Source organism: Erithacus rubecula (assembly GCF_903797595.1).
Source record: "Erithacus rubecula genome assembly, contig: SUPER_Z_unloc_1, whole genome shotgun sequence".
NCBI classification, from domain to species: domain Eukaryota; kingdom Metazoa; phylum Chordata; class Aves; order Passeriformes; family Muscicapidae; genus Erithacus; species Erithacus rubecula.
The window spans coordinates 1493984-1506261 of record NW_027635590.1 but is presented as its reverse complement, the minus strand read 5'-3'; the positions used below and the strand labels follow the sequence as shown (position 1 = coordinate 1506261).

At 38.8% G+C, this 12278-nt stretch overlaps 1 protein-coding gene across 2 annotated transcripts in view; it reads right to left on the bottom strand.

The window, feature by feature from the left end:
• Positions 1-10685, bottom strand: part of LNPEP (leucyl and cystinyl aminopeptidase) — a 56226-nt gene extending 45541 nt beyond the window's left edge. Inside the window, exon 1 of one of the 2 annotated variants that reach the window (XM_079330823.1) lies at positions 10413-10685. Coding sequence is in view for 1 of the 2 variants with exons in the window: in XM_079330822.1 (XP_079186948.1) it covers positions 10413-10431 (19 nt within the window). In the remaining variant the exon portion in view is untranslated. The remainder of the gene's footprint in view (positions 1-10412) is intronic. The other variant, XM_079330822.1, reaches the window with a different exon arrangement.
• Positions 10686-12278: the final 1593 nt, after the last annotated feature.

Sequence of the window (12278 nt, the reverse complement as noted above, 5' to 3'; positions counted from 1 at the left end):
ACTCCTGTTGCCACTTGCTTGCTCTTTGGGATACAGAAATTCACTTGCAGAAAGAGTACAAAGGTACTGGCACAGCCTTCTGATGATCACATGCCAAATGTCTGAGTATATTGGGAAATCTATCCAAAATTCTAACTAAAACCTCAAGCCTTCATGGGCCAGGCAAGCAGTGATGTTTCTGTTCTATCCTCCCTCCCTCAGAGGAAAGGAAATCTGAGAAGGAACATCAAGAAAAAAGTTATATTTATTCAAAGTCTTAATGAAAGCAAATTATTCATCTTACAGCATTTCTGGACCCAGAACTCAACATAAAATCTCTAAAGACTGGCTGCATGGATCTTATAGGAGACCAGCACAACTCCTTAAATTCAAGGCATGCTCAAATTTGAATTCACACATTTACAGGCAAAAAAACTCCAGAAAATTTACTTATGAAATCTAATTTTTGAAAGATACACAGTGTTCCATGAACAAAATACAATAAATAAAACATAAGTAGAAGAGTAAAACAAGTAAAAATCTTTATCTTTTCAAAACTCTTTCTGCAGAACTGTGTCTTGCAAAAGCAGTGATTGATTGAGGTCATTGTATTAACACTTAAATATTGCATTACACTGTTTTTTTTGCAGGTAAGTATCAATAGATATATCACATCAGACATTAAAAATTACTGAATTGAAGAAAGCAGCGATTTTTTACAAGGCTGCCTTTTAATTTTACAATCTTTTCAGCATGCTCTAAAAACTTATTGGTTTATGATTATTATTCACTGTCATACCAATTTAGCTCTTCCTTCTACAATGTGAATTACTTCCTGCACTGTTATGCTCTGGGCTGTCTGCAATTCAGCCATTAAAAATTCTGTGTTTGAAGGGAATGAAGAAAAGCTTATCTTATCTTTTCCAACAAGCTTGTTCAGCAAACAAAGCCCATGTCCACAAACACATTAGTTATGCTAAGATTCTGACTTAAGATTTCCTTCTTCTCTACTGTGTGTTCCTAATCATTCCATACATTGTAAGTTCCTTCTGAGCAAAATAATTCAACTCTACATAGAAAAATTATTTGCTCTTACTAAAGCAGGACAGTACACAGAGTCATTCATGGCATTTCAAATCTGCACCAGTCTAAGTGAGAAAACAGTTGTAACCTTTACTCAGCTAAAAAAGACACAACAAGCCACTGGGATGTCAAGGAAATCACAAGTACTACTGGAAAGCCCTCTGGCTTCATTTCACCATGGTTTCACCTAGCACTTGGGAGCTGAGGCTCTTCTTTGCTTGTGTGTATGCAGCTTCTGCTTTCCCTGAAAATATCTTCATCTCAACTTCTGACTTTTCCCTTTTTTCAGCCTTCTGATTCTCTCCCCCACCCTGCTGCACAGAATGAAGCATGTGGCTGCGTGGGGATTAGCTGCCTATCAGGGTTTACTTACAACAAGAACATTTAAGCAAAATGTTTCATTACTGGTATAGTCAGTGTAAAGGGTTAATATACAGCCACCGACAGGAAAGCACAAGTCTTTGCATTTAGGAACATAAACTTTCATGCCTACAGTTATTTTAAACATGTTAAACCTATCTTGAAGAATCTTTACAGGAGAACAACATTCCTGGTAGAAAAGAGAAAGCTTAGGCTGCTACAAGATAGATGTCACCATTTTTCTCTCTCAAATTACTGAATTCAGATGAAAAAAGAGAAATAATCCAATGGAAAAAAATTTTTAAAAAAAACAACAAACCAAATTAAGAAGTATTAGGCAATGTGAAGAATTACTATGAGAATCTGAATCATCCATGGGATTTGCCTCCTCTTAGAGACAGAAGACAAGCAACACGTAGGCTAAGAGCATGTATTTAATTCCCACTATGCAAGATTACATATGCCTTGCTAATTTTTAATAGACCAAAACTGGACATATATAGGCTTATACATACTTTCATATGCTGAATGCAACTAAAAAACCAATAATTTTTAATTTTCTTTTTAAAAGGCACACACACACACAGTAAAATGAAACACGGTGTGCTGCTTTTTGTAGTGTCCACATCTATATGCAAACAGATATTATGACTGTATGATTTTAATAAATCATTACTTATTTATTATTTTAATAAATCAAAAGGCAGACAGTACCTATCATTTGCTCATACTTGAAGCACATATGCCACTCTGCAAGGGTTTGATTTCAAGATGCAAATAACTGGTAGAGGTTTACAAGAATCTGTAGAGTTAAGAATATATCACGGCTTCCAATGGACAGATAAAAGGTCTTCAAAACCAATGTTGATTTTATGAAAAGAAACCAAAAAAATCTTCTTTCTCAAAAAAAACCCCACCCTAACTTGAAAATTAATAGATTGTCCTGTATTGCAAAGGAGGGCAAATTCTGCTTTCCATTCCAAAATACGCAATAGAACTCAAGTTCCAAACCTCACAAGGTTGCTCACCCCTTCAAGCTGTACTGCGAGGTCTACTTCTGCTCTTTACTCATTTATGTGCATTTTAAAAATGAATGTGAGATAAATACTGCAGTGACAAGCATCTGCAGCAAAACCTTTCCAATTCACTGTATCATGGAAATCAAAACACTGTGTGATTATGTATTGTAAGACTCTCTCTTATCTGAAGTTGCCATAAGAAACATGAGCAAGGAACATAATTTCAAGGAAGTCACTATTTATTAGTCTTGGGTGCTTCTAAAAGGTTCTCTGAAAGTCTCTTCCTGATTTTTAAGCAAAGTACCATTGTATTTTCTTTGGCAGGACCTCAGGCTGAAGAACTACATGGATCAGCTACATTTCACCATTTACCAGTTAGATTCATATGTAAATAGTCAGGCCACTACTGAGACTTGTTTTCAAATCTTCACTTCTATGTTATCAACAAAAAAAAATACCATAGAAGGGGGAAAACTGAATGAAACATTTACTGAATACTCCATCTATACAACTAGCAAAAAATAGTAAATCATTTTTGTCATAATGATTATCTGGAGACAAGAGGAAATAAAACTTAAGGCTGACCAAACCAAGGTTAGTCTAGATTTTTTATATCCAAAGGTATATATCACATCCATTCTCATTTAACCATATATTTTCAAGTTAAAATCTGGTACTAGTTAGGGTTTCTACAAGAAAATGCAGGGGAAGCAGAGGGAAGGAAAGAGGAAGTGGTTTTAAATGACACTTTTCTTTTTGGACACTACTGAGAAGGAAAACCTCCCACAAGGTTGAGGCAGTCTTCAATACTGAGCCACTTATTGAACAAAAAACAGGATAGGAAAGAAGCTTCTGGCTTTAATTACACAGTATGGTTGTTTCAGTTTCCTGTTTCCAAAGACATGTTTTGCAATTAAAATCACATAAAATGTTTAACCACAGGGGTCTAATGAAAAGGTCCTGAGTCTTAAGAGACACACGGGAAGTTGTGTCTCAAATTTCTTGAGCTACTCAACTCCCATATTAAGAACTGCTGACCAACCTCTTCACAACATCTGTCCATAAATTTCATGTCTGATAAATACCAGGCTCATCACAGCTGCAGATACAAAATATCTCTCTGCTGGTACCAGTTGTTCTGAAGAAAAAAATTTTGAGAGTTTTCTGAAAAATCTAACAACTAGGTATAGAACCTGATAGACTGTATACAAACTGATGCTTGCCTAGTATTTTTGTTCTTTTGTTTGCTTTTAGCAATAAATTAATAGAATCATATCCTCTTGCCTTGAACACTCCATGCAGAAGCAACCTAATGTGCTCTCTGGATGACTATTGTTACTTAATACACACACAATAATTCCTACCGTACCAAGCCATTTGTAGATCAAAAGCACACATAACATGTTCACTGCACTGTAACTGGCAGTCCACTTCACAGAAAGCAAGATGCAACAAAGCCTAGAGGTTACTGCCTATAATTCCTGATACAGTAAATTTTGTATCATCTTAGTGGAGCAAAAATACATCTACCTACATTTTTCTCAGCCTCATGATATAATATGAAAAAGATGATAAAGAAAAAAGTGGCAGTGTGTCTGCCTGGTAGCTTAAGACACACTGAGATTTAAATTGCTCCAAAACCCTTTCCAGATATTATATATCAGCTTTGAAATTATCATCATAACAACCATCACCACGGTGATGGGGTGTGGACATCTCAGATACCAGACACTTTCCAGAAGGTCCCTTGCAAACTAAATCATTTAATGATTCACACTTATAATTATTCATTTGTACCAAAAGAGACACTAAAGCCTCATTAATATCTCTATCAATGATAAAAAGTACAAGTTTTGACAGCAACTGACAGTTTATACATGTTGCATTCACAGTCCTGTTTTCTAAAAACCTACTCTTGTTCTTCTCTTATAATGGTTTACAGATCAGAAGTATGAGGCTTCTAAAGTATATCAAAGTGTTTTGGTCTCCCACTAACACGAGTCTTGCTATGTCCAGAACTTTGGCTTTTCATGCATAAAAAATATAAAAGTGGTTCTACTAATGTGCTACCAACTCACTATTACTGAAGAAATGGTCAGTTTTTATACAAAAGAAAGGCTTAAATAAAAACCACTATTAGGCCTAGAACAGTAGGTGAATTAGGCACATTCTTGGTTTTGAAAACAATCGATTCTCCATAAAAGTCCATGGCACTGTGGTAGAAGTATTGTTACACAAGAACTCCAGTTAACAAAATACATTCCTTCAATATCAGAGCAATTACAACCAAAGGAAAGCTCTCTGCTTCTCACAGTTATGCTTAGTACAGTGCACTGAAACACTTCTCCAAATATCTTGGTGGGAGTTCTGACTGGAATAGACAAAACAAATCCCAAAATTCAAAACTCACCTTATTTCCACACAAATTAATGGCTGATTGAAAGCATCTTGGGCTTCAGTGGAATCAGGATTCCACCTCTTCACTCTCCACCAGATGTACTGAAGACTACTGCTTCAATAGGCAACTACATGCCCCAATAATCCAGAAGAAGAGCTGGGCTCTCAAGTCTTCCTTGAACATCTATTTTAAGATAACACTCACACAGCAACAAAGGATCAGCTGTGCCCTAGGGACATGAACTGCACAGAACCCAACACACTGTAAAACCCTGAAATACCTGTCTCTTTGATCAATTGGATGAGCTTTCCAGACATGCTCCCTCCCCCCCTTACTCCAAACTTCCTTTAGGAGTATCCATCCTTCTGCGTGCAAGAAGGCACACAATCTTTTTGTAACTATTACAATTCTAGGTTAATATACTTCCACTGTTTAAAGCAGTATTATAAGCAGTCAAAACACAACCTCAAAAGGTACATATGTACTCTTTAAAATACTTTTGAGGGAATTAAAACCCAGATCATACAAAATCCTGGTGTACTTTAAAAGTTAATATGATCTTTTCTTAAGGTACTGTTGGACAGAAGTATAAGCAGCAGCTGCCATGCATGCATTTCTCTGACAGACAAAATACTGCTCCCAATCATAATGAAATCTTAATGTTTTTGCTCTTCTACACGATCGCTGCTTTTGTACTTCATGAAAAAATATTGTGCAGGAGAACAGGAAATTCACTGAACTTTCTTAAACCACTGAGTAAAGGATGAAAAGAAAAACTAGAATTTTATGAATTCATCACTACTTAAATCAGAGGATGCATTAAATAAATTCAGATTCTTTGTATGTAATTTTTACACCAAAGCCCATCTAATATGAAAAGAGTATTCTGACCAGTGAAACAAACAGAGGTGGTTTTATCCTTGCTTTTATTTGTTTCTACCCTTTTTTATGGCAGTCATTACAGGGCTTTATCCAGCACACACAGCCTCAACAATGTGAAACGTGGTTGCTCAACTTTACATCATCTTTCTAAAAAAGATGACAAGACAATCCTGGAATACTTTTGCAAGTAAATATTGAGGTCAGCATAAGATTTCATAATTTTTCACTTATGAGATAAACACAGGTACGCCATGGTTTCATTCTGCAAGTGGGAAAATAACTGCTTAGTGGAAAAATACTAACAAATTATCAACACTGAGCACCTATACTCTCATCTATAGACATTCTTTAAGTCACTGAATATCCCTTCCAAACATCTCATGATTGGCAGGGAGTTCACAGTGAATCAGTAAAAGCAAACACATACCCAACACATTGAAAAAACAGGTTCCTGTTCAGCTGAGCTGACATAGGAACACAAGTGCAGATACTACAACATGACTTTGTGGAAAACTACTACCCAGCAGCATGTACTCACAACATAAAACTCTCACTTAGGAACAGATTAAATCAGCTTTTTTTTCTAGTAACAATTATTGGAAAAGGGAAAACACAGGGCAGGAAAAAATACATTAGGAACAGACCTCTTTGATGTTTTCTATCTACCATCTTACCAAAAAAAAAAATTACTCAATCTGTTTTTTAGGACTAACAGTTTAAGACAAACAGGAACCCTTCTGCTCCATCACACAACAGTGGAAAATGTCAGCAGTCCAGGCTATGCCTGCTGCCCCCAACAGAATTCAAGTTATGCACACAAGAACATGCCCCTGCAACCTCCAATACATTTCTGTACTGAACAAAATTAACACAAGGAACAAAAACATTTTAGAATTGACAGGAACTATCTGAAATACCTAGACATTGCAGATGACATTTTCATTTTCTAAAGAACATTACTTAACTTGATTTATTACTACTTTTCAAAAAAAAAAACCCCACTTCTTCCCATGAAAGTCCTTTTGTTTCACTCATCAATTTAGTAATGTAATTAATATCAAAGATTGCATCTGTTGTGCATGAAAAGGATAAAAATAATTCAGAAATGTCAGCGGAAGTGAATGTTATTTGCACTTCAGCAGATCATCACAAGTTATCCCATCTGCAATTGCAAGTTCATTCATGTCACCTCTCTTAAATGAGAAATTCTGTAACATCTCACTTCTACCTCTTTTTTCCATCTCAAGTAGAGAAGTTACATATTTAATATACTTAACAGGAAGTGATGAAATGACTTTTCAGAAACACATACAACCTAAAAAATAAGCAAAAGACTTGCAAAATAATTTGTATCGATGTCCAAAATAGAGATGTCCAAAATTACATTACATATTCCCTTTAGTCTGTATTTTACTTCTTTCACTTAGATTTGAGTTTTTTCTTTAAATTTTAGTGAAACTGTTTAGGTAACAAATGACTACTCAAAATAAATAAATTCTGCTCATTGATTCAGAGCAGAATTCAAAGGAATGTGAGAATATATAACCTAGGAGAGAAAAATTACGTGCAACAATAAGGAAGACTTTCATAACCTTTTGATTACACTTTGATTATTCATTGTTGGGGAAAAAATCTCAAATTAAGAGCAGTCATGCAAAATAGAGGAATCCATCTCAAATCCACCTCAAAAAAAACCTCCTACCATTTCTAGAGCATTTACTAATTTACAGCATTCATAACTTCCAAGGAGAAGTGCAGATGAGACATCAGGAAAATGTTCTTCATTGAGAGGGGGGTTGGTCACTGGAACAGGGATGTGGTTATGGCATCAAGCCTGCCAGAGATCACAGAATGTCTACATGCTGCTCTTAGTTATATAGTTTCATTTCAGGTAAACCTGAGAGGATCAGGGAGTTGTACTTAATGATCCTTATATCTCCTTTCCAAGTTGAGATATTCTATGATTAACTCGGCTATTCCAAGTGCTAAAAATAAATATGCAATTAACTGTTCTTCCTCAGACAGACCTCATACATTATCTCCACCTAAATTCCTAGGCAGAGGGAAGAGACAGTCTAGATTTCCTCAAAGTGCTCCAAAAATAAGTTTACAATACATGGGTGAGGGGTGAATTAAAACAAAAAAATCCTAAGTTTATTTAGTTTATCTGAACATTTTGACTGCAGAAGCTATTCAAACAGTAAAGAGTTCAGCACACCCACTAGGATTTCAAGGAAAAGATAAGGGTTTCTTTGACTTTTGAAATGCATTATGGCTGTTTTTTCTTTTATTTAAGGGAAAATCCCACCAAATAGTGAACTAGAAAAACTGGTATTTATATTCCCTTCAGTGTGTTGGCTGTCTTAAAGTCTGTTTTAAGATACATACTCATTTTGACACAGCTCTACTCCCAGAAAGTAAAACAAGAAATTGTCTCATCACTAGTTTGCCCAATGGGTATTCAGAGTTCTGAATCCAACTAAAATGCTATTGCAAAACCTTAAGATCTAGACTGTTTCCTCTTCCCTATGTCTTAAAAGTGTAAAAGCCCCAAAGAACTACAGAGAGATCTGCAAGTATAGTACTGCAAGCTTCCTGTGATAGGCATCCTTTCTTCTGAATTTAAACAGCACTTTGCACAGAAGTCAATACAGACTCACAAACAGAACTCATAACTACTGTATACAAAAAACAGAGTTTATTTGAAAAACCTGATGCCTACAAAAGGTTCCAGACCACCAAGTATGCAAATGAAAATTCTATTCAAAAAGCCAATAATTTAAGCATCCTTTGCATCTCAGATTTTTGCAGCTGCTATTGAGCATCAAACATGCCTCAAGATCATCTGAAATAAGAAGAAACATCTTCGCTCTAATATTTGCACATTCTCTGAGGTGCCCATGCCAGCAGAACCACTTTTCAGGAAGAAAATTATTGACCAACTTCAGCTCCACGTTTTCTTAGAGTCTTACCATCATCTGTAGGCTTTTCATTTCAGGGAACAAAATTAGGATGCTCAGCATGAATATTGCTTTTCACTACCTTAAGCTACATGCTCAAGCCCACAGGCCCATTTCTTCTGGTTGCACGGAGCAGAACTTTTTAAAAGTTTTGTTGCACAGTGCAATATAATATTATGTCAAACAGACCTTTAAAACAGCATTACACTTCTTTCAAAGGGAATGGCCTTAGCAAGATGACTTTAAAATAAAATTCTCCCCCAAACTACAGTACTAGTAAAGACAAGCTCTGTTTCCAATGCATATAAAGAATGCAGAATACAACCCTGTGACTGAAATAGGCTGTAGTTGAAAAGACCTGGTACTAAGGCCAGGATTAACTAGAGAATCAAAACATCAACTGCTTGTATAAACTGTAATTTTAGCAAGACAATACAAAGAGGGGGGAAAATGAAAAAAAAAGAAAAAGAAAAAAAAAGGAGGGAAAAGCTCTCTTGCTAGCTGTGCTGCCAAAATATGCCCAGAGCTCATAACCTTAAGTTTCTTTTGGATTCTAAACAGCAGCATCAAATGATAGGAAATATATAATGTGTTTGAAAAAAGGGAAATTTAAGGAAATGAAGATATATTTAAAGGTTCATAACAAGGTTTGTAGAACCATAGAATGGATTAGAAGGAATCTTGAAGATCATCTAGCTCCAACCCCCTTACCATGAGATAGAAAATTTAATTTTAAGTGTTAATTTTAAGGATTTTTCTGAATTTTACTTAAGTTTCAAACTCTGACTTGGCAGGTCACTGAGGAGTTAAAATACAATGCAGCAAACTCTACCTGGTACTTAAGCGATGACCATTAAACACGCTTATCATTTAACAGACCAAATCTCCACCTGTAAACAAACTGCCGCGGTTTAAGCAGGAGGGCTGTTGTTTTACCCACTGTCTAATTCCATATTTGGCCATGGTGGCGAATCTAACCAAACACACTTTGGTTTCAGTTTGATCTGAGAGCTTCATTTCCTCCTCTGTCCTAGATGGGTTTAATGCACTATTAGTAGAGGCAGTAGCAACACGGACTTTTCATTTCAGGCACAAGCATAGGATGCAACACACACTGCTGTATCACGATGCCAGCAAACGCTCCCGTATTCTTATCTGTAAGCATATGCAACCACATCGGTATTTCAAGCGCTTCTGTCAATGCACAACTCTGAAAGCTTTCTGGCGTTCATGAACACCCCGAAATACTATTTCGTGCACCACTGCTACTTCTGTATTTTATTTCTCCTTTCGCTCGAGGGAGGCGGGGGTAGTGCGGGGAGGTGCAGGGGCACACTCTGCTGAAAATGCCCCGATCAGGAAAACGTCATGAACAGCGGTTCTTCTTCCTACTTCCCCTCAGAATCATGACAGCTTTGGAAGGACAGGCGCCGGTAAGGCTCCTTCAGTGCTGCCACACACGGCGAGTGCACACCCGGTGCGCACACAAGTGGTCCCGGCCCCCGGGGTCAGTGAGACGCGCAACAGCGCCGAGAAAGCGAGGGAGCTCCTCTCACCGCTGTCCTTCAAGACACCTATTCCTAATTACCCTGAGACTATTTTCAAGCCGCGGACCACGGAGGCAGCAAGCCTACGAAGCCTCTCGTTTTCCTCTGGCAAGCAGCTCCCGCTGGACGCGGCTCGGCCGGGAGGCCCCGCGGCCCCGTCCCAGACTCCCGCCCGGGTACTCACCGCTCGGAAAGGGCTCCATCTTCCACCCGGAGTCCGCTCTCAGCGGAGGCGCTGCCACAGCTCTTCACTCCTCCTCCTCTTGCCGCGGCATGCTCCCAGGACGGGCTCGGTCCGTGCCCACCGCCAGCACCGCCCCGCCGCGGCCGCAGCGGAACAGCCCGCGGCTCCTTCCCTGCGCGGCAGCTTCCACAGCACGGGCAGCCCCTGCCAGCCACCACCACCGCGGCCTCAGCGCCCGCTTCCTCCTCGCCCCTGGCTGGGCCCCGCGGCACCGCCTCCTCCCGCGTGGGCCCGCCTCACGCGGGTGCCGGGGCGGGCTCCGGACGGCGCGGAGCGGGTGCCGGGCTGCCGAGGCCCGCGCGCCGCTGGGCAGAGCGGGGCGGCCCCGCCGCGCAGGCCCCGGCCTTGCCGCCGGACCGGCCTTGCTTGCATCTCCCTGCCTTCCACCGCAATTTAACCGTACTTTTTGTTCAAACAATTAAAGAAATAATTCCCTTATCATCCGGTGTTCTGCAGTGCAAGGCGCAAGAATGAAAAGGGACAGCCGACTGCGTGAAATGTGGTCAAGTGATACTACAAAGAAAGACTGGATAGTGTTCCAGGAACCAAACAATGAATTATACAAATCAGACCTGGTATTTGAAATGGAGCCAGGCATCCATGGTGGATGCCACCATGTAATATGAAAGTATTGAAACACTATTAGAAGTGGCTATTGCGGGGAAAGTAGAGAAGTACAAACATTTTCAAGAGCAAATTCAAGAACTAAAAAGATGGTACAAATACTGTGTTTATGGGTTTTCCTCTTGGCACGGATGGGAAGTGCCATGTGGCAATTGTGAAGGCCCTGGGCCTCTCCAGTTTGAGGAGAGAGGACTGCCCATGCTCTATGGTTTTGGGGCACTTTTTACTTCCTTGGACATTGTGCACATGTTTGCAAGTAAAGTATGTAGTATTGTATAATCATATGTAATATTTAATATCCACATAACATCTTGTACTCCTGTGTTTGTTATAATATGTATTAATACCTTTAATGAAGTATTGATAGGTGACAGTAACTCCTGTTGCCAACCCCTGTACCCCCAGAGGATCTGAGATACGGGAGACAAAAGCTTGTGATTATGGCTGAATATCAACAAAGAGCCATAAGATTGAAGGCAAGCACCATGAGCCTGAAGCCACTGCAATCCTCTTGGCATTTGGGAGGGATTGTGTGTAGAGATGACATAGGAATTATCGTGTGTGGTATGTCACATACCATCAATTTGGGAGAAAATTTCCTGGTGTTGATCAAGGTGGCCAGCTGCCTATACTTAACCTGGAAAAGGAACATATATAAATTACATGTGTTCAATACCTAGCCTCATTATTGACTTGTCTGCTCCCTGACAGCTACGCTTCTGTTATCGTTTGACTGACTGGATAACTTTTTTTCTTAACACAGATTTTTAAACACTGATTTTTTGGGAAAGGAAAAAATGGAAATTGATTACTCTCAAATAATACAAATTTAATGCCCCATGTTTATTTTAAAATAGAAAAATCTGAGGTTAATTATTCTTTGAGTAAATAATGGGACAAGGGCCAGGAGTCCACAAGATCCCAGGCATTAGTGCAGCCTCTGTGTTTCACAAACCTAGAAGAGCACTTTTTCATACATGATCATGTTTCACAGACTTAGTTATGGTGACAACCTTGTAGCACAATCTAGGTCGAAGTCATATTTCACACTAAGTCCTTGTAGTTTAACACTGGCCCTAATGTTGGCACGGAGCTAAGTAAGTTTTAATAGCCATCACATATTCTCAGACACCCCTTAACAGATCACAACAGCTCACCCTCAAACAAAAAACTTCTTTAAAT